Genomic DNA, 26,702 nt, shown 5'->3' with positions numbered 1-26,702 from the left:
CAGAAACTCTGTAAAATTAGTAATTATATAGTAGTAATTGATCGGCACTGGTAAAGGAAGTTTCCTTACTGGGATTTCTCTATAATAATGAAATTTTAGAAATATATACACACAAAGGCAATAGACATAATATGTATACGGATCTATCTCTTTATCTACCTATCTATCTACATATACACACATTTGTGTAGATATAAATATGCATACATACATCTCTAAAAACATCTATATATTATATATTCACAGATGCTTATAGATTTCTCAGACTGCCTTAACAGAACAATGCCTAGTTTCTCCCTTCATCATCAATCAGAATGAAAAAAAAAATTGCTCAGTTCAAGAAAATGGAAATTACACACATTTAGAGCTTATTTTATTTCTTTCACATGAATAAGAAAAAATGAAGTAATTGTCCTTTTGAAAGAATGTATAGAGATTTAACATGCATATTTGTAGCGGAGGGTTGATTATTTAAAATGGTTCCCTTTCTGCTGCTGTAAGAGAAATATGAAAGCTAAAATATAAATTAGGGTAAAGAATATAGTACAATCAAAGACTGGGCACAGGTCTAAAGATTTCTTCCATCATCTCTATTATTTAAATATGCAGCCTGATTAGCAAAGTACCTGTATCTGAAAATTTGGGTGATGAAAAATGTAAAATGATCAGGAAAGTATGCAAACATGTGACAGCTACAGCATACAGCTCACCCTTTAAATTATACAGAAAAAGAGATGTGCGCAGCTGGGCCCATAAATTAGGAGACTGGATGAGCCAAGAATGCATCTTCATTAAAATGATTACAGACACATACATACACAGTATAGCCAAAGAAACTCAGTGCATATCACAATTCTTTGAAAATGTCACTCAATCTGTCAGAAAGCAACAATATAGCTACAAAAGCATGCGGGGCAAATAGCAATACTATGTATGTTGGCCAAATTATAGTAATTACTTTTCATGGGGTATGGAAATGCCACAAATCCATAGTAACATGATTTAGTGGAATTGTCAGATAAGGAAAGTGAGTATTTAGTAGGTGAGCAGTGCACCTTTTTATAGTTCACTGAGCTCTCTCCGTCTTTTGCTGTCCTTCACCCCACACTGCTGAAATTTAGTATGGAAGTACCGGGTAGATTAATTACTTCCAATATGTTGTCATCATTATTGTTCTGGTTTTGGTTTTAATACACTAGCTCTGCTCTTGACAATATCCTGACAATGCTGCTTATTTGCTGCTGGTTTTTTATTTTTCTTAGAAGCCCTTGGTCTGCTTTCCTCTCTGTCTTTCTCTGCTTAGGATTCAACAGACCAGAAAAAAATCCTCATGCATCATCCTCCTAGAGTGACCTTCACTTCTGATGGTACCTTTGCTCTCTTACCTCCCACATCTTCATTCTTTAAGATACTGTTCATCAAACATGTCCATCATATCTACCTTAAGGTTTGTGGTGCAACTTAAAGGTTTTTCATTGCTTTAACAGGTATACCATTGGTTTGGATCTGAAAGTGACATATGATCAGTTTAAAAAGCCAAACTAGGTGTGAAGAAGGACACAGACCAAGGAGGAACTATTTCAGAATTAACAGCCCATTAAACAGAAGCTGCTGCTTGTCCAAAAACAATATTGACTTTCTTTCTACTCGGAATTCTTGTGGCTCTCAATACAGTCAAAAAGAATAAAGCTAATGTAGGGCTGTAGCCGTCAATCACTGCCAAGCATGGCTGGAGATTGGCTTTTCTTGTTCCATACCAGTGGATCTTACTCTTCTCTTGTTATTAATCATGCTACACCTCCCTACCTAAGAGAAATGGAATTAACCTCTGGGGACCCACCACAAATATCCCAAAAGCACAGAGTGATTAAAATCAAATACATAATTCAAGCAACCAGAAATCTCTGTGACGATGTGAGACCATAGCTTGTATGTGGGGGAGGGGGAAGTCTATGCCATCTTTAAAAAATACCAACAGTATGGTGGTGGGCAAACCTTGCTACTTTTTTCAGTCTTGTTCTCTTACCTGTCAAAAGGGATATTAATAGTTAGGTTTCTTCCTCCATGCAGTTGTCATGAAGAAAATATTTTGTATCCCACAAAGCATTACAGAAATGTAAGGACAGCTTTAAGGACTCTAAGCTCTGTGATGGCATTCTGAAAGCAATGCTGTGGCTCAATGCCATCTTGCTCAGAAGTGTGTATATGTTTGGGGCCAATGTTTCACCCTCCCCTGCCAATGTGAACTGGATGAATTAGTCTTGTTTAGCAAAAGGATGCTTATCAGGATGGTAAAGGCACTTAATCAATCAGGGTTGCTTTTCTTTTCAGAAGAGATTGAATTTGGGAAAAAGGAAATAATGAAGAGGGTTGGAGAATAAGATGCTGAAACAAGGCAATAGCTTGAGTTGGTTAATGAAATGAGAAGCAGGACACCTGCATTTTAGTCCTGCCTTTTCCATTATCTCCTGTATGACTTGGAGCAGGCTAATTTCATAAAATCTTAGTCATAAGGGACTTTTTGGTGAGCTAGATCAACCTCTACCAGAATAAAACCCCCTCTACGATTTCTTCAAGGGTGTTCATCTACCCTTCACTTGCACATTGCCAATGAGGAAAATCCCACTACTTCCTGAGGCAGCTCATTTTACTTTGGCATAGCACTAGTTATTAATCATTTCTTATATCAACCCTATATCTGCCAATGCAGCTTGTACTCATTGCTCCCAGTTCTTCCCCTAGGGTCAAGCAGAATCAATCTTGCCACTCTCCAATGGGTCAAACCTTTAGATATTTGAAGATAGCTATTATGTTCATCCCCATCCCTAAAATTTGTTCAGAATTAACACCCCCATTTAATTCAAGTGGTCTAGCTATGGTTTGAACCATAGTACTTTACCACAGTAGGTTTCCTTCTCAGGATGCTTTCTGGAATATTGGCATCCTTCCTAAAATAAGGCACTCAGAACTGTACAAAATATTCCATTCATTCTGGATGATTTTCAATTTTCCTTGACGTAAGAACTAAATCATCTCTAAGGTGTCTGTTACTAATGCTAGTTTATGAAACACTTCTCTTAATGGCATGTACATAAATGATCTGGACTTGGAGTCATGAGACTCGTGCCATCTTTAGAACATACCAACAGCATGGTGGTGGGCAAAACTTGCCACTTTTTTCAGTCTTATTCTCTTAGCTATAAATAGGGACAATAACAGTTATGTTTCTTATTCCACGCAGTTGTCATGAGTAAAACATTTTGTAGCCCATAAAGCATTACAGAAATGTAAGGTTTTGTTAGGAGCATAGGATTAGACTTTTGGAGCCGGAAGGGACTTTATAGACAACCGAATTCCGCTGCTTCATTTTACAAATGAGAGAACAAGATGAAACAGTGATAGGACATTCCCATGATCACACGGGCAGCTTTATGTTGGATTAGAAAATTGAACATATGTCTGCTGTCTCTAAGTCCAGCTTTGTGTCATGACCAAGGCAAAAATAATATGATTCAAGATCCCTTCGATACTTAAAGGCATTCAGTTCTGACAAACACCAGGTTAGTAACAGTCCTTCCTGCCTGACTTGATCATTTTCATTCCATGAACTGATAATTCTAGGTCAGGCTGAAAATTTTTCTCGTTGCATGAGTTTAAGGACGATGAGTAATGATTGATCCATGGCCATCTTGATAGGATGCCTGCATCCCAAACTCATTAATATCTGACAAACAGCAGAAAATGAGTGCTGGATATCAGAGTAAAGGAAGGTTTTGACCATGTCTGCCAACATTCAGTTCTGATTTAAAAAGCCTGCTGATCCTCCTCTCCTTTACCCCAGGACTTAGATTCCTGCTCCCTTGATGTCCCTAAATGTATTCTGTTGCTGAATAAACCTGTCTGGGTGTAGGCAGTGCAAGTGAGCAGAACCATATGAAATCACCAGAAAGGTCCCCGGGCTCATCAAAAGCTATTGTTCTGAACCCAGCTCTTCATTTTCTCAGCACATTAACAAAAATTAAATATTCACTAACTCTCTAAGCCTGCCAGTTTGAAACATAACAGAACTCATTTACTTTAAGCATTCAGTCTTTATCCCCAGGTGAAAGTTACAATGAAATGCACAATTTCTTTAATTCCTGCTATGCTATTAAACAATATAGTGCACTTTACATAGTGGGGGAGGGAGTGGAAAGTGCACAGGTACCTCTTCTTCTTCTAAGCACAGTTATTGAAGCAAAACCACTGAGAATAGCTAGCCACTAGAAAGTAATTTTAAAACATCCCAAACAGAACCTTTAATATGGCCCCAAGCCCTTGATGATCCTTTCAACTTTTAGAAGTCCATTAGAAAGGAGCCCAAGAATGCATTAAAAAAGAGTTGTTTTGATAGCATTGTGATGGGCTGCTGTGGGAGAGAAGGACTTGACAACATGCTGAAGCCAAGCAGGTTATGTCTGAATGAGTGCAAATGATCTTTCAGGGAACTGAGCAACTTGTCATTCTTAGTAATCATAGAAGTATAGCATTTGTGAATTGTAAGCAATATTTATAATGACAGCATCCACTTTCTGGCTGAAATAGGAAACCCTTTAAAACCATCCCTGATAGGTGTTCTTCCAGTATCTACTTCAAGAGTTCCAGTTCCACTTTGTAGATGCAGCTAGGTTGCCCAATGGGTAGAGCAATTAGCCTGGAGTCAGGAAGAAGCAAGTTCAGATCCAGTCTAAAACATTTACTAGCAATGTGATCTTGGACAAATCACTTAATCTTTGTTTGCCTCAGTTTCCTTAAAGTAAAGTACAGATAATGACAGCACCTGCTTCCCAGGGTTGCTGCATGGATCAAATGGGGTAGTATATGCAAAGTGCTTAGTAGAGTGCTGGGTGCACAGTAATACTACACATTACTTATTTGCTTTCCTCTTCCCCTTGTGTTTGCCTTAATATTTGCAAATTCTTCCTGACATTGATCATGAGAGTCAGTTATGGAATCAGAAAGATCTGGGCTCAATTCTTCCATCAGACATTTCATAGATGGGTGACCATGTTATATGGCCCCAAGTGTAATTGAGATTATTGGACTGAAACATTTCTATGACCCAAGACAGTGAGGTAGCTGTCAAAAAACAATAATAATGCACAGATTACTTAACCTCTTACTGCTTCCAGGGAATGCTCTAAAACTGGAAAATAATAGATAAGTGCTCATCTGCCATGGTAGTTGCACTTTCCACATTAAAAGTTTCTTATACCAATTGACTTGCCCTACCTCCTACACACTAAAAAACATCAGGTGAGTGGCTAGATCTGGATCATGTGGATCAGTATAATTGATATTCATTTTTTTTTATTTGAACCTCCTGGCCAAAGCAGAAAAAGCTTAATCACTCTTCTATAACATTGCTCATCAGATAGCTGAAGATAGCAATCATGTTGCTCTTAAGCCTTCCTTCCAAAGGCTATGCTTACTTGTCTAGCTTTCTTACAATCTTCATGTAACTTCATCTGTGATCTCCGCCTCCCCACCCCCACCATCCTGCTTCCTTTTTCCTCACTACATGTTACAATTTATCAGTCTATCTACGAGGTGAACAGATTCAGCCAGGTGGTGCCAGAGTGCAGAGGGCTGGGTCTGGGTAAAGGAGACGTGAGTTCAAAACCAACCTCCCACACTTACTAGCTCTGTGACCCTGGCTGGGCAAGTCACTTAATCCCTGTCTACCTAAATTTCCTCAACTGTAAATTGGGGATGATAATAAGACCTATCTTCCAGGGTTGGTATAAAGATCAGAGATAATATGTATAAGGTCCTTACTACAGTACCAGGCATGTAATAAGCCTTCCCTTTTTTCCTTCCCCCTCTCCCTCATTTTTCATTTCTTCCTCGCTCCCTCCCTTCCTTCCTCCTTTACTTCCTTCCTTCCTTCCTTCCTTCCTTCCTTCCTTCCTTCCTTCCTTCCTTCCTTCCTTCCTTCCTTCCTGTTTTCCTTCCTAAATGAGGCATAACACTATAGATGTGATCTGAATTCATGAAGTACATGAAAATTATTTCTCCCCTTGTTCTAAGTTTTATTTCTATTAGTATGACTTGAGAATACATGAGGGTTTTTTAAGTCCAATAAAATCTGCATCTTCTTTTCACAAACTTTATTGAGAGCTATACCTCTAAACACTACATTTGTGCAATCAATCTTTTGAACCCACCTGAAGGACTCTGAATTTAGTCTTATTAATTTTCATATTTCTAGATTATTTATATCCCCAATTTTATGCTGAAATGTAATGTCTTGTTACTTGTTTGGGTCTATCTTTATCAATCTAAAGATTGCTTTTCCTGAAAAATTAAACAGTATCAAAAAGGAGCTGAGAGGTGCAATTTTCCCATTGCATTATCCTAATATAATATCACTCTATCTTGTGCAAGCACAGAGACTATATCTTCCTCATTCTCCTTGCCTGCACTATATCTAAGAAGCTCTCTCCTTGATTGGTTAATTTGTGCCTCAATATTTTAAGCAAGCCTCAGCTGTTTCTGGGAATTAGACTATTCTTACCGGACAATGTCATTCTCTTGCAATACCCACAACCTTTAATTATGTTCCTCATGTTAACAGCTCAGCATCCTGTCCCTATTAAATTGCATCTTATTAAATTCAGCCCATCATTTGAGCCTGCTGAGATCTTCATGGATCCAGATTCTGTCATCCAGCATATTGGTTATTCCTCAGTGTGTCTCATAAGCATGGCTAAGTGTTGAGAAAGCTGCTGCAAATCTGTGGGGAAGGTAAAATGGTCTGATGCAGCTTCTGTTTATCTTTTTGAGCTAAAATTTTAAAATATTTTCATTCTTCTGGGTGCTAGATAGAAGACATGAGAATCTGAATATCATCTAAATCCATTGGTCTTAAAAATGAATGAATGAGTGCAGAAGTGAGAGCTAACTTGGTTTTGTTCTAATTTTTTAAGACAGTGCTTTGGAAGATTGTTTCAGTATTATGTAACCAATGCTTTATTAAGATGAGACATCCACAGGAAAGGAAGTAATAAGAAGCCAGAAAATCCCACTAAGACTAATTTAACCATTCCTTCCAGAGAAGAAATGGGATATCATGGAGGAAAATACCACTAGATTGCATTGTGTTTCCAACTGAGGTGAGATAAATGTAAGATGTTAGATTGTTTTGTAGATTAGAATACCACTATTCTTATGTGGGAAACCACTTGGGGTCTGTAAGGCAAGTGAAATTACTACTTATTACTGGGAACTTATTATCTCAAATACATGAGTCTTTGTAGCCTACAATCATTGTGAATTTTCACATTTAAAATGTGCTGCCTTGTTAAATACATTAAAGCCATAACTTCAGGATGGTTCTTATTCATCTTTGCATTAATTCAATACCACTCATTCTGAGCCTATATCCTTAATTTCAAACTAATCCTGGTTCTTCATACATATCATCTCACCACGACGATCATCACCTCCACCATCACGCTGAGACCTAATGTGAACACAATGCTGAGTGATGGGTACTATACAAACTAAATTGACAATTCGTGGATGCTACTCTGTGGCAACCTACTGTCCAATTGGAAATGTTACTTTCCAATTCTGTCACTGATTGTTGACTTTGGTGAAATGGCTAATGGAATATTGTCATCGCCACCAATCAAGTGTCAAAAAGATTAAAGTATTTAAGATTTCACATTTACAAATAAAATTGATCTGAAAAAATAAGATGTCATATGTAAACATAAGGATGATTTGAGGGGCACTAGGAAAGCCTCATCTACTGGGAAAAAATCTCTACCAGTCTGTATTTAGTAACCAAAATTCTGTTATTCTCAAAGGTGACATCCTTTTGAGTTATTATAGAATCACAGATGGGTGTTTGGGGTTCCTAAACACTCATTAATTTTGGTGAAGTAGAGAAATGGTTAGTGCAAGGATCAAATAAGGTAACATTTATCCTTTGGTATAAGGAATTTCTAGTGTGGAGACTGCATCCATAACTATAGATCAGCAACTTCTCTGTTATTTCTAGTCTTAGAGATTATCCTGGAATAGATGAGAGGTTAAGTGACTTATTCAAAGTCCCCCAGCTATAAGAAGTCTGATATAAGAATTGAGCTCAGATCTTTCTGATTCCAGGGTTTACTCTTAAGGTCAATGTAAGGAAGAAGCAATTACAAAAAAATTAGTCTCCCGTTTTAAAAAGAAATGGCAACACTAAACCATACATAAGCATCTCTGTGGGCTGCGTATTGACTTAGAAAACCAGACATTTACATCATTTATGTTCTATTATATTTTTATTTTATTAAATATTTTCCAGTTATATTAGGCCACACTCAAGATTTTCGTAGGCCAAAGTAGGATCTGTAGGTAATGCGTTTGACATCTCAGGGGTAGAATATTGGAGCATTACTTTCCAAAAGTGCATCTTAAACTTTGTTAGGAAGGTTTTATTTTTACTGAGTCAACTGTACCAGTAGGCTGATAACTAGCCAATTAGAAGGTATCAAACATAGCTACAGAATGCAGCTGCCTGTTAGGAATAAAAATGCCAACAGAACACACAGACCTGAAGACCGCCTCCTCATTGGCTAATGTATTGGAAGAGACAAACTGAAACACCACCAAGGCCAAATAATTTCCTCAATAACATAGTCATAATTTTCCAGTCTCTTAGAAGATTAGTTCAATCTCTTTCTGTGAACAACAAATCTGTCCAAAGGTTCCACGACAGCAACCAATCTAGTAACTGCTAGTCGGAGACATTTGTTCTTCCTTTTCCTTAAATCTCACCCTGCATGCTCTCACCAAGGCCAGGATGCTGACAGCCTTAGCTGTCATTAGCCATCCTACCCCCTGCCCTGGCATTGAAAAGAGAACAGCACTGGGAAGGGATTTGAAAACCATATAATTGCTCAATTTCTACCTGAAACATGAAACCAAGCCCCAAACCCTGATTCTTCAAACTCTTCTTGAAAATATCCAACAATGGAAACCTACAGCTTCTGACATAGCCAATATCATAAATTGTATTTATGTGCCTTGAATATATTAAACACTTCAGAAAATTTTGCTTAATTTATATTAGTAATAGACTCTTGGATTACAAAGTGTTTTTATATCTATGATCTCATTTTAATTTTAAAAGTCTTAACATGGGAAATATGGTGCATATGTAATTATCCTCATTTGAGATCTGAACAATCAGTCCCAGAGTGATTGTAACTTGACCAAGTCAAAATAAGTGAGGAATGTTATATTTAAATTCAGGTCTCCTGGTGACATGTCCCAACGCCTACGACATCATTTGCTTCATTTTCCAGGAGACTTAAAAAACCCTTAAATTGCTAACATGTTTCTTGCTTTCTCAAGGAGTGGAAGAGAATTTGGAAATAATTTTTTTATTTTGTTAAATTTTTAAAAATGTAATTGTGAAATATTTAATAAAATAAAACTATATTATAAAAAGTTAACATAATTAGATGAAGTAAAACTTATACTTCTAGAAATGTTACTGGTTTTTTACATAGGGACAGCTAGGTAGTACAGTGGACAGAGCATTGGCCCTGGAATGAGGAAGATTGGAGTTCAAATCTAGACACTTACTAGTTGTGTGACACTGATCCATACAAAACTTTTGTCTCTCCCAGTTTCCTCAACTGTATAACGGGGATAATGATAGCACTTACCTGCCAGGATTGTTGTGAGGATAAAAGGAGCTAATAATTGTAAAGCACTTCACTCTTAAGGTCTGGCACATAGTAGGTCAATATAATTGTTAGCTATTATCAATATTACTACTACTATCGCAATAACATCATTTTAAGGAACCCCCTTTTTATCTAACCTACAGCCTCAATTTTCTGCCCTAGTCTCCATTCTGAAAAAACAGAAGCAACTGCCTAATGTAAATGCTCAATAGCAGTGAAAAGGAGATATTGGTTATATTAATATGTTTAATGAATTCTGCCTGATTCCCATTAAAACTGAGATTGCTTTTAGAGTCCTTTAAGTGGAGATTACTTAAATTTAAAATGTTTTTAAGCCATATTTTATAATCTCGTGCAACTGTCATTCTGCTTTTGTGTAAACTGGTCAGTCTTTACATGTGTATTACCCTTGACAGCTTTTGAAGTGTTTTCACATTCATTAAATCTTTTGAATAAACCTATGGCATAAACTTGACAATTCTGAAAGCTGAAGAAAATGAAGTCCAGAGGGGGCAAGAGAGGTCCTTAAAGTTTTATGTGTATCAAGTGGAAGACCACTGATTTCTATCGAAGTATCTTAACTTCTAAGTGAGTATTTATTTCCACCACAATCTCCCACCTCATCACTTTCTAACTTATTAAGTAATATTCCATACTACTCTGCAACATTCTGCTCACTTCATCTGATCCTCAGAATTCACTATATTTCTTGGTCATTATGCAGCAGAAGGCACAACTTCATGGTTTTCAAATTCACTCCCGTTATCATTTCAATTAATCTTCTTCCTTTCCTTTCCAATGAAGTAGTTCTGACATGGAGTTTTGCCTGCTGCCTGTTGGGATTATTATATAACTAAGCTTGGCCCTTCATTACATATCTGTAGCATTCCAACTAAATCTCTGTGGGAACCTGCTAATCACAAAATTACATCTCTTGGACTAGATCATTCCACAAAAGCACTGTAAATTCTGCTTACTAATTCCTCATGGAAACATCAACATATTTTAAGCCATAAAAACATTTGCATTTTGGAACTCAAGCAGAAAAAAATGCTTAGATTTTTCTATGTGCCCACAAATGGAAAGTTATTTGGGCACGTTCATTTAATTAAAATAGATTTATGTGTTGTTTCTGGTTACACTATATAAATTAATCTTACATTTGGAGAGTCACACTTGGAGCTTGGTTTTTCTTCTTTTCGTGATTCAACCTGAAGGGTCCTTTTGTCTCCCAGGTCAGTCGGTTGAGCCTAGAAAACAAGAGGAAAATAGACAGATGAGAGACAGAAAACACGGTAGACATACAAACCAATGCAAAGGCAAGTGAGCAGAAACAGGAGAACAATGTACATAGTAAAAGCAATCATGTAACTATAATCAAATGTCAAAGACTGAGCAGTTCTTATCCACACAATAATTCGTGACAATTCCAAGGTTGCATGTTTCATCATGTTCCACCTCCAGATAGAAAAATGATGGACTCAAATTGGAAAATGAAGCATCTTTTATTTCTCCTTATTTTTCTCCCCCTCTCCGCAACATGGTGAATATGGAAACATATTTTGCATGATTATATGTTTATAATGGGTATCAGATTTCTTGCCTTCTCAATTTCTAGAAAAAGATAGTAGAGGGAAGAAAAAAAAACATGAAATAGAAAATACAAAGAATTCTTACTAAAAAAGTTAAATACTCAGGTGATAATTGATTATATAGCATTCAAAGACATCATTACAAATATATACACATATTCCTGCACATACAAATTATAATGTTAGCTCCTCTTTCTTGGAGAGCTTTTTTTCTGGATCTCATAGAAACTTCAGCTCCCCAATTACACTGACAAATATCTATAATTTGTATTGAATTTAGCACCAGTAGTGTCCAAAGCAATCATCTTTCATAGGAATCTCATGCACTGTTTGCTTAATGATTCAATTCAACAACCCACTATGTGCCATTCCTTGGGGACACAAAAATGACAAATAGTATAACCTTACCTTTAAAGAGCCTCCAATCTAGCATACTGTATAAGACATATAAACAAATGACTAATACACCGCCACATTATTTAAGTGCATAACACAAATTTTTAAAAAGTAGACCTGAAGATTCACTTTTTAAAAAAACCATTAATATGTTATTTTTATATAGTAACAATTTTTTAAATTGAATTTTATTTTACCAGAACAAAAATACAAAATAAAGAAAAGAAACAAAAACATATCATAATCTTAAATACTGAAACTTAAATATAAAGTAAAAAAGAAAAATAGCATGTCACGTGCATAGCAGAACATAGGAGAGGATTCAAAATATTTAACAATAATTTTTCATTTCAAGAAAGCCTGTACGATAAATAATACACCTTGTGTTGAGAATTGTCTATCTTTTCTTTGCTTCCTGGTGTTTTCTTTTGTTCTCTGCTGTGCACTTTTTAACTTTGTACTTTTTTCCTCTCCCTACCCACCAGAAGGCTACAATATAATTTTGATATTTCTTGATATATACATACACACACAGATATATACATACATGCATACACACATATCCTTACTTGCATGCGTATATAGACATATGCTTTCCCAAACATAATGTACTCCTGATCTTTGTTTTTTATGTTTGTACATATCTTTTGTTTCCTATCCTTCCTGCCTCCTCTACTTTACTTCTACCTGCTAAATAGCCTGCCTGTTGCTTACCTACACCCCTCCTCCAGCAACCACCCTGCCCTCCTATTACTTGCCTTCACCCCTAAGGATCCCTCCCCTATCCCCCCATTCCCATTAATCTAAACTCCCTTTACCTATTCCCTCATTCTCCCCTCTAAAAATCCCTCCCTTGTCCTAATTCCTCCCTTGTCCTCTCCCCCCACACTAAACCCCTACCATTTTATTTCTTCTGAATTTAGGAGACTTTTATACTCTTCTAAATATATATGTAATGTTCCCTCTTAAACCCATTCCTGATGAAAGTAGGTCACCAGAACTACCAGCCCTCCTCCCCCATCTTAATCCTCTGTGTCCTTTCTTCTTTTGCACCTGTCTTGTATAAAATAGCTACTCTTTTTAACTGTTTCTAAATGGTTTTACTTTTGAAATTCATATCATAGGTTTATCCCCCTCTTTCTTATAAGCTCAACAATTATTAATAAGAACATTAGACGTACATTTTACATTTTATGTTATATAAAGGAAAGCACTCTGTTCTTATAAATCCCTTATAGTCAGTTTTTGGTATGTACCTTATGTGTCTCTTAGTTCTTGTATGTCAAATCTTCTATTAAATTGAGGATTTTTTTAACAAAGTCTTAAAACTCTGGGGGTTTGTCAAATGTCCATTTTATTTCATTCAAAATAATACTGGAATATGAAGGGTATGATATTTTTGGTCGGAGCCCCAGGTCTTTTGCCCTTCAATATATTGTGTTCCAAGATCTGCGGTTCTTTAATGTCTCTGCTGCTAGGTCTTGTGTGATTCTAATTGTGGCACGGTCATATTTTAATTGTTTTAATCTTGATGCTGTTTTTATTTTATCCTTGAGCTAGGGGTTCCAGAATTTGACTATGACATTCCTATGAGTTTTCCTCATAGGATCTCTTTTAAGTGATGTTTGATGGATTTTTTCTGTTTCCACTTCCCTGCCTTGTTCTAATGCTTCAGGACAATTTTCTTTATTTCTTGTATTATTGTATCAAGATTCTTTTTTTGATCATAACTTTCAGTTACTCCAATTATGTTTATATTTTCTCATCTTGATCTATTCTCCAAATCTGTTGTTTTTCTTATAAAATTTTTAATATTCTCTTCTATTTTTTCATTATTCATGTTTTGTTTAATTATTTCTTGATCTCTTATAAAATTTCACTGGCTCCACTTTGCCCAACCCTAATTTTCAAGGTGTCATTTTCCTCCTTGAAATTCTGGATCTCCTTTTCTAATTGTTTGGTTTTCCTTTCATAACCTTCTTGTTTTTCTTGGATTATTTTTATTTTTTTTAGTTTTTCCTCCATCTCTGTCATTTGATTTTTAAAGTTTTTTTTAAGATCTTCTATAAATTCTTTTTGGGCAAGTGACCATTTGACATTGCTCTTTGGGAATTTCTTTACTTCAATGTCCTCCTCTGAAGAAGAACCCTGGTCATCTCTATTCCCATAATAGGTTTCTATGGTTGGATTCTTTCTCCTTTGCCTATGCATTTTTTTTTGTGGAAATAACTTGATTTTTTATAATCACCTCTAGCCCTGGTGTATGGTAAATGGTGCCTCTCACCCCAGATCTTCAGTTCTCTCTTCTAGCCTGGAACCAAAGTCAAACCTCCAACCTCCTGTAAGTGCCCACAGTCAGTGGCTTTCTGCCCCGCTGCTTCTTCATGCACTGGGCATGTATTGGTTCCTTCTCACCCCCATGGCTCTTCACAGCGCAGCTGGGTCTGGCGTTCCTCATCAGGAGACGTTCCCACAATCTTCCTGGGCTCAAAGGCATGACTCCTCTCACTATCCTGGGGTAAAAATTCCAGTGGCTGGGGCGGAGGCAGCCTCTCAAACCAACTAACCCCAGGGCTCACCACTTGCTGTTAAAATGGAACCTAGCCTGGAGGTGTTTACTCCTCACCTGGACCAAACTCAGTGATGGCGTTCTTCTTCAGATCTTCTCAGACTGTCCCTGGAAGATCCTGGTTGTGCCCCTATTCTTCTTTGTCTGCAGTCCACTTTGTTCGCTCTACGGTGCTGTTTTAACTCTTTTGTGGGGGAAAATCTTGAGAGCTTGGAATTTTCTAACCTACTCTGCCATCTTCCCAGAATCCTCTCCTGTAGTACCAATTTTAATATACTTTTAAGTATTCCCTAATTACATAAAAATTATCACATTTTTAAAATTGAGTTCCAAATTCGCTCCCCTTCCTTTCTTTTGCACTTCTTTGAAAAGGGAAACGATTTGGTTATATATGTGAAGTTATAGAAAATGTATTTCCCTACAAGCCATGTTGAAAAAGAAAACACAGACAAAAAAAGAAAAAAATGAAGAAAGCTTAAAAAATTTGCTTCACTCTGCATTCAGAGTTCAGTTCTCTCACTGGAGGTGAATTTTTCATCACGGAAATTTTCTTGTTATTTTGATCAGAGTAACTAAGGGTTCCACACTACAATATTCTCCTGGCTCTGCTCACTTTAATTTCTATGAGTTCATATGTCTTCCCAAAAGTTTCTGAAACCCTCCTGATTGTTATTTTTATAACACAATAGTATTCTATCATAATCATGTATTATGACTCATTTAGCCATTCCAACAAATGGGCATCTTCTCAATTTCCAGTTCTTTGTCACCATAGAAAGAACAGCAATACACAGGTCTTTTTTTTCTTTGATCACTTTGGGATACAGAACTAGTAATGGTATTGGTGTGTCAAAGGGTATGCATAGTTTTGTAGCCTTTGGGTATAATTGCCGGTTATTCTCCAAAATGTTTGGACTAGTTCAAAATTCCGACAACAGTGCATTAGCGTTCAAATTTTTCCATATCTTCTCCAGTCCCTTTTCGTCCTATTAGCCAACCTGATAGGTATGAGGTGGTACCTCAGAGTTATTTTAATTTACATTCTCTAATCACTAATGATTTAAAGCATTTATTCATGTGACTATAGAGTTGATTTCATCTTCTAAAATCATACTGTTCATATCCTTTAAGCATTTACCAACCGGGTAATGGCTCTTACTTTTTATGTTTTGTTCAGTTCCTTATACATTTGAGAAACAAAGCCTTTATCAGAGAAACTTATTTCAAAGCCCCCTGCCCACAGTTTCCTTTTTTCCTTCTAATTTTAGATGCATTAGCTTTGCTTGTGCAAAAGCTTTTTAATGTCATGTAATCAAAATTATTCAATTTATTCCTCGTGATCCTCTCTGTCTCTTGTTTGGTCATAACCTCTTTCTTTATCCATGTAACTGAAATTTCCCCATGCTCCCTTAATTTACTTATGTGTTATCACCTTTATGTCTTTATATCTAAATCATTTATCCATTTTGAGCTTACCTTGGTATACAGTGAGAGATGTTGGTCTATGCCTGGTTTATGCCACACTGCTTTCCAGTTTTCTCAGTATTTTTTTAAATCAAATATTGAATTCTTACCCCAAAAGTTAGTTCTTTGGGTTTATAAAAAAACTGGATTACTTTGGTAATTTACTACTGTGTATTGTGTGCCTAATGTATTCTACTGATCTATCACCCCATTTCTTATTTTATTTATGCATTTATCTATTTATTTATTCATTCAGTCATTCATTTACTATTTCTTAGTCAGTACCAGCTTGTTTTCATGATTACCACTTTGTAATATAGTTTTGAAATCTGGTACTTCTAGGCTGCCTTCCTTCACAGTTTTTTTTTTCCATTGATTCCCATCATATCCTTGATCTTATATTCTTCCAGATGAATTTTATTACTACTTTTTATAGTTCTATAAAATAGTTATTTGGTAGCTTGATTTGTATGGCACTGAATAAGTAAACTGACTAATTAACTTAGGTAAAATTGTCATTTTTATTATATTGGCTCAGCCTGTACTGTGTACCACCTGTTCAGTCATATCTGACTCTTTGTGACCCCTTTTGGAGTTTTCTTGGTAAAAAATACTGGAGTGGTTTGCCATTCCTTCCTCCAGGTCATTTTGCAAATGAGGAACTAAGGCAAATAGGGTTAAGTGACTCACCTAGGGCACACAGCTAGTAAGTGTCTAAGGCCAGAATTGAACTCATGAAGAAGATGTGTCTACCTGATTCCAACAAGACTGCTCTACCCACTGAGGCATCTCCATTTCTCAAGTTGTTTAGATATGTCTTGATTTGTGAGAAAAGTGTTGTGTAATTCTGTTCATATATTCCATGGGTTTGTCTTGGCCCAGTCAATCACTGCATCACTGGCCATCACCAGTCACCTTGACTTTTGTCTTGCCACTGAACTTCAATGACTCTGGAAGAGAGAGTCAAGCTGACAACTTTGCAGAACTCTGCCTTACTTCAATTCATGTGCAAGTCGTCAACCTCATGATGTCATTGGTCCTCTTCAAAACTAAAGGACAAGCAACATTCTTGGTAGGGAGATCCCTAAGTATTTTATATTTTCTGCAGTTATTTTAAGTGGAATTTCTCTTTCTGTCTCTTGCTTCTAGGTTTTGTTGGTAGTATATAGAAATGTTGATTTATGTGGATTGCTGTGTATATATATGCATATATATATGTATATATATTGCTACTTTGATGAAATTGTTCATTGGTTTAACTACTACTATTTATTTTAGCTGATTCTCTAGATTCTTTAAGAATACCATCATATCATCTGCAAAGAGTGAATTTTGTTTCCTCACTGCCTTCAATTACTTTTTCTTAACTTATTGCTATAGCTAGCATTTCTGGTATGATATTGAATAAGAGTGTTGTTAATGGACACATTTGCTTCACAACTGATCTTATTGGGAAGGCTTCAAGCTTATCCCCAATACAATGCTTGCTCTTGGTTTTAGATAGATACTACTTGTCATTTTAAGAAAGGTGTAATTGATTCCTATATTTTCTAGTGCCTTTAATAAGAATAGTTGTTTTATTTTGTAAAAGGATTTTTCTATATCTACTGATATAATTAAATGATTTTGTTGTTATAGTTATTGATGTAGTCAATTATATTAAGAGTTTTCCTAATATTAAACCAACCCTACATTTCTGGTGTAAATTCCACCCAGTCATAGTGATGTGTTGCTGTAATATCCTTGGTAGTATTTCAATTAAAATTATTATATCAATATACATTAGGAAAATTGGTCCATAGTTTTCTTCCTCTGTTTTTACTCTCTCTGATTTAGGAAGCAGCAAAACCACATTTGTGTCATAAAAGGAATTTGGTAGGACTCCTTTACTACTTTTTTCAAAGATGTATAATGTACTGAGAATAATTATTCCTGAAATAATTTGTACAATTCACTTGTAAATCCATATGGTCCTGGGGATTTTTTAAATTGATGGCCTATTTAATATCTTTCTTTTAAGATTGGGTATTTAGGTATTACATTTTAACAATCTAGGCTGTGTATTTATTTTTTTTTTTGCAAATATCCATTTCACTTAAATTGCCAGTTTTACTGGCATTTAATTGAGTGGAGTAATTTCTAGTAATTCCTTTAATTCCATCCTTATTGGTACGTTTATTCTTTTTGTGTTTGATGCTACTAAATTTCTTTTCTTTTCTTTTTTGATTAAATTGACCAATAATTTATCTAATTTTTATTAATGAAACCTGATCATAATTTTACTTATTAATTCTTTTTTTAACTTTCAATTTTATTAATATCTCCTTTGATTTTCAGCATTTCCATTTTGAGGTTAAATTGGGGATTTTTAACTTAGTCTTTTTTCTACTTTTTTTTAGTAGCATGCCCACTTCATTGATCTGCTTTTTTCCCTGTTCCATTGATATATACATTTAGAGATATAATTTCCTCCCTAAGTACCTGTTTTGCTATATCCTACAAATTTTGTCTGATTGTTGTCATTATCTTTAATAAAATTATTTATTGTTTCTATGATGAATCCTCTCATTCTATAGGACTAGATTATTTAGCTTCCAATTAATTTTTAATCTATTCTTCTATGACCTTTATGAAATGTAGCCTTCATTGTATTAAAAAGTACAATCAATATTCTTGCTTTTCTGCATTTGGTTGTGAGGTATTTATGCCTTATTACACTCTCTCTCTCTCTCTCTCTCTCTCTCTCTCTCTCTCTCTCTTTTCTACCTTATTAAACCTAAGTCTGCCAATGAAGTAGAATTGTTGCTGTATGCTTGGGTGTGAACTGTGATTTTTGTCTGAAGACAGATAGAACTAAGGATGCTTTATCCTGTTATACATGTGTTGAGTCACTCTGTGCCCTAAGGCTTATGCCTGAAGGACCAGTTTTGATGCTCTTATGATTATGTCCCTACATTTTTCTTTATCAAATTTCTGTAGTCAGAGCAAGTGGTCAGTAAAAGATAAGAACACAAGGCAAATATGTAAAATTTTACTGTTCTCTAACTGAATGTGCAGTAATTCTATATCCCAAACAAGTAAGTAAATTAGTGCTTGGGCTAGTCATCTGCCTGCTAATGGTTACAAAGTCATGTATAAAATAAAGTCTCTGAAGTATCTAAAGCTTTCATAATTATATGGGAATATTTGGACAAAGATGCAAATCTATTGATTTGTGAGGTAAAGTCAAAAACCTTTTCTTCTTTGTTTTAAGGAATAGAATTTCAGTATGATTAGTACTGTTAGTTAGTAGAGAACAATGTTTCCATAGCATCTATTCCATTTCAATATGGTTAACAAATGAATATATAGTGTTCTCTGTATAAAATTAGCAATTAGTTACTTAAGTATATCTAATTACAATTGGAGTAAAACCAGCAGCTTGTAAGTAAATTCATTTGTGTAACCATTGAACCTATGGGTGAAGAGCCTCTACCTCCAAAAGTACCCATGGTTTCATGTACAGGATTATATTCTTAATAGCATCTGATACTTCTAAGGGAAGTGGAACTAATTGGAATGGAAAAATTTTCAGAAAGCAAGATCAGATAATCCTATATGTCAAATATAAATGATTCTAATAGGGCATGTAAAAAATTTAAGTTCTCTGAAGTTTCACATGAATTATGGGCTCATAATTTGATGTTCTTCTTATAGTTTTATTATTGATAAGATCAGAACCTTAAAATTTGAGGTAGTTTTCACCACGTGAACTAGCTAGAGAAGTAAAATTTGAGAGTCTGCACTAGCTTGTATTGAGATTTGTTCTGTAAAATATTTTATCAGAAACATCCATAATTAACTTGGAACCAGAGAAGTAAATTTACCAAAGAATGAGACCTATCCCAGAATGTTCAAGAGAAGATGTTTCCAGAGCACATATGACTGCATGGGATATCTGAGACCCAAGATGAAATCTGCAGATTAAATGGACATTGGAAGTGGGTTACTAAAATGCAAGGATACTTAATGTTACTTAAGGTTGCTGATTATTATTGTATTACTCTGGCTTTTTGTTTCACTGCATCAGTAGGCTGAGTTCTCTCAGTTATTTTGGTTTCCTGTAAACTTTCCCTGTAAATGAGTCTGTGGATTTAGATATTCTTGCTCTAACTTGAACTATGATTAATCAGTCTTGTTGCTCTTACATTGAACAGTCAAGAAAAATCTTGACAATTCTACCATCAACAAAAGGGGAGAATTAAGAAAAATAAATAATACTGATTCCATTTTGTAGTTGATTATATTCTGCACCAACTACAATGTGTTATAAAATTGCCCAAGACATGTTTCTTTCTTTCTGAACTCAGTTCGGAAATTCAGTGAGCCTGAAATAAGTTAAATTGAGAAATCTAGTTCTCTCACTAATCACCAAACACTATTGATTTTTCCTTTGCCTCCCTGGAAGGGTGGGTGAAAGAAAATCATAGTAATTATGGTAATTTTCCTGTTGGTAATGTTGTTTCCCTATATGTGCTTATATGGCTGTTGTGCACTGTGCCTCCAATACAGTATGATTGTAAGCTCCCTTGCTTCCTCCATGTTAATGACATGACTCATATACCACTCGAAGAACCTTGCAGAAAATAGCATTCGAAAGAATGTATGAGCAGGTCATAAGGAGTGGAATGTACAGTGGAAGCCAGAGATTAGCAATTCGACCTATGACTCCACAACAAAAAATGCAAACTACCTTGAATAAATGTAAGCAGTGAAAGAAGCTTCAACTATCCCATGGGAGAAATTGCAGTCCCTTGAACTATGCCTCCTTGTTCTATTTTTACACAATACCTTGCCTGACTTGGGGTTGGTGAAGGGATCTACCTTGTTACTTTCACCTGTTGCCATCCACAATGACAGCTTTATGTGAATAAGCACCCCTAAGAATCTAACCGATAAGAAAGCAAGCTAGGATGGGTGCTTCTTTCTATCTCAGTATTCCTTCAAAGGATGTGTTGCCCTACAGTTATCACAATTAGGCCAGAAAAGACATGCCCCCTTACATCTTGGCAAAGATATTAGAGTGGTTTGCCATTTCCTTTTCTAGATCTTTTTGTTTTTTAACAGAAGAGGAACTAAGACAAATAGAATTAAGTGTCTTGATCAGGGTCACACAGCTCATAAGTATGTGAGACCACATTTGAATTCAGGAAGGTGAGTCTTCTTGACTTCAGGCCTAGCACTCTATCTACTGTGTCACCTGGCTGCCACAAAATGTGCATTTAAACTCCATCCTATTTTCTTCTAATTATCGTTCTCTCTTTTTATTGTGTCACTCCTTTGAAGTCTGTTTAGCTTCTGACCACTGACTTCTTTTATCTGCAAACCCACCCCCACTCTTATAACCCATTGCCCTTTCTCTCTTTCTCTTATTCCTTTCCCTCCTACTTCCCTTTTGGGTAAGATAGACATCTATTACCAGTTGGGGGGGTGAGGGAGAGAAAGAGAGAGAGAGAGAGAGGGAGAGAGAGAGAGAGGGGAAGCGTGTGCATGTGTGTGTTCCTTCTTTAAACCAATTCATATGTGAGTTAAGTTCAAGCATTGCCCAATGCCCCCCTCAATTTTCCACTCAACTATCAAAGCTATTCCTTGTGTACCTCTTTTATGTGAGATAATTTCCTCCCTCTTTTTTTCTCCCTTCTCCCAGGGCATCCCTTTATCTTGCCGATTCATATTTTTACTTCATCTCCACATCATCAACTCACTCCCATACCCTCTTTCTATGTAGAATCCTTCTAACTGCCCTAGTAATGATAAAGTTCATAGAAGTTATATGTATTATGTTCCCACATAGGAAAGCAAGGAATTAAACCTTATGGAGTCCCTTATGATTTCTCTTTCATGTTTACCTTTTTATGCTTCCCTTGAGTCCTGTGTTTCAAAGTCATATTTTCTATACAGCTCTGGTCTTTTCATCAGGAATGCTTGAAAGACTTCTATTTAATCAAATATCCATTTTTTCCCTTGAATCATTATACTTAATTTGCTGGATACATTATTTTGGGATGTAATCCCAGTTATTCTGTCTTCCAGAATATTATGTTCCAAATCTCCCAGTCCTTTAACATGGATGTCACTAAATCTCATGTGATGGTGAATGTGGCTCCATGACATTAGAGTGGTATTTTTCTTGCTGCTTGAAGGATTTTCTCTTTGACCTAGGGGCACTAGAATTTGGCTATTAAATTCCTGAAAGTTTTCATTTGGGGTTCTCTTTCAGGTGGTCATAGGCAGATTCTTTCAATTTTTATTTTAACATCTGGGTAAAAAACATCAGAAGTTTTCCTAGATTATTTTTTGAAACATGATATAGAGGCTTTTCCTTTGACCATGGTTTTCAGGTAGTCCAATAATTCTTAACTTATCTCTCCTCAGGAGTAGAGCCAAAAGGGCAGGGAAAAGGCAGAGAATCATCTGAGCTTACCCAAAGCCCTTCCAAAGAACTTTAATAATGCACCAGAACAAATTCTGGAGTGGCAGAACCCACAAAATTACAGGGTTAAATAATTTTCCAGCCAAAGACAACTTAGAAGGTTGGCAAGAAAGGTCTCTCATGCAACAGCATGAGAGTGGAGTACAGGAAATCACAGGCCATGCTGCAGCAAACCAACTTGGGAGCCACTGGTGAGTAGAATCAGTGGTGGTCTCTGGACCTCAGCCCAAAGACTGTAATGGGGTCTGAAAACTGGTCAGAAAGTTACAGTGTTCCTTTGCTGGCACCGAGGGCAGCACTCCTGCATTGCCCATACTTGAATCTGCGTTACAGTCCTGGGTCTCAGTCCCAAGCTGAGGAGGAGAACTGGCACACCAGAGCTTGTTGCTGCAGGAGAGCTAGGACTCTGGTCACATTTCCATATTGGAAAAGGGTGCTTGTGGTTGCTCACAGACCATAGCATAGGCCAAAAGAGTAGTAAAAACACCTATCCTTAGATCATACCACCTTTGAAGTACTGAAAACTTACAGGACCCCAGAATTATCTCTGAAAATATATGCACAAAAAACCTGAAGCTTGAGACAGCGTGAAACCAGAGATCTATGTTAGCATAGAGTTAAAAGTTAACAAATAGGCTGAAAAAAAATGCACAAACAGCAGAAAAAATCCTGACTGTAAATGTTACTATGGTGACAGAGAAGATCAAAACACAAACTCAGAAGGAGAAAACAAAGTCAAAATTTATACTTCCAAAGCTTCCAAAGAAAATGAATTGGTCCCAGGCCATGGATTTTTAAAAAGTAAGAGAAGCAGAAGAAACATTGGATAGAGAAATGAGAGTGATGCAATAAAATCATGAAAAAAGGAGTCAGTAGCTTGATAAAGGAGACAAAAATACTGAACAAAATCAGACCTTAAAAAATAGAGTATTTCAAATGGCAAAAGGAGCACTAAATTCCAAAGAAGAGAAAAATGCCTTGAAAATCATGATTTGCCAAACGGGAAAAATACAAAAAATTCACTGAAAACAACTCCTTAAAAAGTAGAATTGGACAAATGGAAAAGGAGGTACAAAAGCTCACTGAAGTTAATAATTCCCTAATAATTAGAATTGGGCAAATGGATGCTTATGACTTTATGAGACATCAAGAAATAATAAGATAAAATCAAAAGACTGAGGGAAAAAAGAAAATGTGAAATATTTCATTGGAAAAAGAACTGACCTGGAAAGTAGATGCAGGACAGATAATTTAAGAATTACTGGACTACATGAAAGCTATGATCAAAAACACAGCCTAGACATCATCTTTGAAGAAATAATTGAGCATAATTGCCCTGATATTCTAGAACTAGAAGGTAAAATAGAAATTGAAAAAATCTATTAATCACATTGTGAAAGAGATCCCAAAGTAAAAAATCTCAGGAATATTATAGACAAATTTCAGAGCTCCCAGGTCAAGGAGACAATATTGCAAGCAGCCAAAAAGAAATGATTCCAACATTATGGAACCACAGTCAAGATAACAAAAGATTAGACGTTTCTACACTAAAGGATCAGAGGGCTTGGAATATTATATTCTGGAGGGCAATAGAGTTAGGAATACCACCAAGAACCACCTACCCAGCAATACTAAGTATAATCCTTCAAGGGGGAAAATGGATAGTCAGTGAAATAGAGGACTTTCAAGCGTTCCTGATGAAAAGACCAATGCTGAATATAAAGTATGACTTTCAAATACAATGCTCAAGAGAAGCAAAAAAAGGTAAACAAGAAAGAAAAATCATAAGGGATTCAATAAGATTAAACCATTTACATTCCTACATAGGAATATGATAATTGTAAGTCATAAAAAATGTTCACATTACTAGGGCAGTGAGAATGAGTATACATAGAACACACTGGTGTGAAATGAGTATGACAGAGTAATTCTTTAAAAATAAATTAAGGGATAAGAGAGAGGAATTCACCAAAAGAAGGGGAAAGGGAGAGGTAAAATGAGATAAATTATCTGTCATAAAAGAGGCATGAAAGAGCTTTTATAGTGGAGGAGAAGGTATGAGAGGTGGAGGGGAGCATATAAAGCTTGCTGTCATCAGAATTGGCTCAAAAAAGAGAATAACATACATACTCAATTAGGTATAGAAATCTATCTTACCATAGAGGAAAATAGAAGGGAGGGGAGATAGGAAATGTGGCATGGGGGTGGCTAATAGAAGAGAGGGCAGATTGCTGGAGGTAAAAGTCAGAAAAAACACTTTTGACTACGGTCAGTATGAAAGGAGAGAGAGATTAAGACAAACCAGGGGAAAATAGGATGGAAGGAAATGCCTAGTTAGTAATCATTAGAAGGGAAAAAATATTTCAAGTTTTTCTGATAAATGCCTCATTTCTCAAATATAGAGAGAACATAGTCTAATTTATATAAGAGCCACTCCTCAATTGATAAATGGCAAAAGGATATAAACAGCCAGTTTTCGAGTGAAATAATCAAAGTATCTAAAGTCATATGAAAAAAGTGCTGTTCAGTCACTGCTGATTAAAGAAATGAAAACTAAAATAATTCTGAGCTGCCACCCAACACCTATTAGATTACCAAATATGAAATAAGAGTACAATTACAAATGTTGGAGAGAATGTGGGAAAACGTGAGACACATGCACAGTTGGTGAAATGATAAACTGAATCAATCATTGTGTAGAACAATTTGGAACTATGCCAAAAGAGCTATAAAACATGCATACCCTTTGACCAAGCAATACCACTATTAGTTCTATATCCCAAAGACAGTTTAAAAAGGAAAAGGAACTATATGTACGAAAAAATATTTTTACAGTGGCTCTTTTTGTGGTGGCAAAGAAATTGGAAATTGAGGAGTCATAAATCAATTATAGAATGGCTGAATACGTTGTTGTATATGATTGTAATGGAATACTATATTGCTATAAGAAATGATGAGCAGGATGCTCTCAGAAAAACTTGGAAAGACTTACATGAACTAATTCAAAGTGAAAAGAGCAGTACAAAGAGAACATTGTATACAATCCTAGTGATATTGTATGACAACCAACTGTGAATGACTTCGCGATTCTCAGCAATACAATGACCTAAGACAATTCTGAAAGAATTATGATGAAAATTACTATCCATCTCCTGAGAAAGAACTGATGTACTCTGAATAAAGATCAAAGCATATATTTTCTTTATTTTAGTTTTTTTATGGTTTTTATTTTTTAGACTGTGTTTGCTTTCACAACATGACTATCATGGAGATATGTTTTATATGTCTACCCAGGTATAACTTATACCAAGATGCTTGCCTTCTCTATGAGGGTGTAAGAGATAAAGGGAAGGAAAGAATGTGGAACTCAAAGATATGTTTTTTAAAAAAAATGAATGTTGGGGGCGGAGCCAAGATGGCGGCTGGAAAGCAGGGACCAGCCTGAGCTCCCTGCCGAGCCCCTCCAAAAACCTATAAAAAATGGCTCTGAACCAATTCTAGAACGCAGAACCCACAGAACAGCAGAGGGAAGCAGGGCTCCAGCCCAGGACAGCCTGGATGGTCTCTGGGTGAGGTCTATCCCGCATGGAGCTGGGAGCTGGGAACGGAGTGGAGCAGAGCCCAGCCTGAGCGACTTGGACCATCCAGACCAGAAGCCGGGCAGAGGGGGCCCTAGCGCCCTGATTCAGTGAGCTGCGGCAGTTACGAGACTTCTCAACCCACAAACACCAAAGACTGCTGAGAAGGTTAGTGGGAAAAGCTGCAGGAGTGGAAGGAGTTCCCCGTTCGGCTTCCAGCCCCAGGGGCAGCGGAGGTGGGGCAGCTACAGCTGCTGCTGCTTCCGGCTCCAGGCCTACCTGGTGGGAGGAATTAAGTGGCAGATCAGAGCAGGGGTGCACAGCCTGCCGAAGATCTGAGCCCAGTTCGGGTTGGGGGTCCTTGGGGAAGGAGCAGTGCTGGTGCGGCAGAGCTGGCACCTCACCCCCAAACGTGGAACATAGAACTCTGTAGTCTACAAGCAGTTATACTCCACTGAAAAACTCAAAGGTCAAGTTAGTTGGCTGGGATTATGGCCAGGCAGCGAAAACGCACCCAGATTCAGTCTCAGACTCTGCATTCTTTCTTTGCTGACAAAGAAGACCAAGACATACAGACAGAAGAAATTAATAAAGTCAAAGAGCCTACAACAGAAACCTCCAAGAAAAACAGGAACTGGTCCCAGGCCATGGAAGAGCTCAAAAAGGAGTTGGAAAAGCAAGTTAGAGAAGTAGAGGAAAAATTGGGAAGAGAAATGAGAAGGATGGAAGAAAACCATGAAAAACAGGTCAATGACTTGCTAAAGGAGACCCAAAAAATACTGAAAAATACACTGAAGAAAACAACACCTTAAAAAACAGATTAACTCAAATGGCAAAAGAGCTCCAAAAAGCCAATGAGGAGAAGAATGCTTTGAAAGGCAGAATTAGCCAAATGGAAAAGGA

The 26,702-nt window shown here is 36.4% G+C and overlaps 1 protein-coding gene across 1 annotated transcript in view; it reads right to left on the bottom strand.

Annotated features, from left to right (window-relative positions):
• Window positions 1-26,702, bottom strand: part of LOC118854944 (leucine zipper protein 2-like) — a 248,928-nt gene that overhangs the window by 47,859 nt on the left and 174,367 nt on the right. Inside the window, exon 5 of the mRNA XM_036765119.1 lies at window positions 10,889-10,978. Within this exon, the coding sequence (XP_036621014.1) occupies window positions 10,889-10,978 (90 nt within the window). The remainder of the gene's footprint in view (window positions 1-10,888; window positions 10,979-26,702) is intronic.

Source organism: Trichosurus vulpecula, chromosome 6 (assembly GCF_011100635.1).
Source record: "Trichosurus vulpecula isolate mTriVul1 chromosome 6, mTriVul1.pri, whole genome shotgun sequence".
NCBI classification, from domain to species: Eukaryota; Metazoa; Chordata; class Mammalia; order Diprotodontia; family Phalangeridae; genus Trichosurus; species Trichosurus vulpecula.
This window is presented reverse-complemented; position numbering and strand designations above follow the sequence as displayed.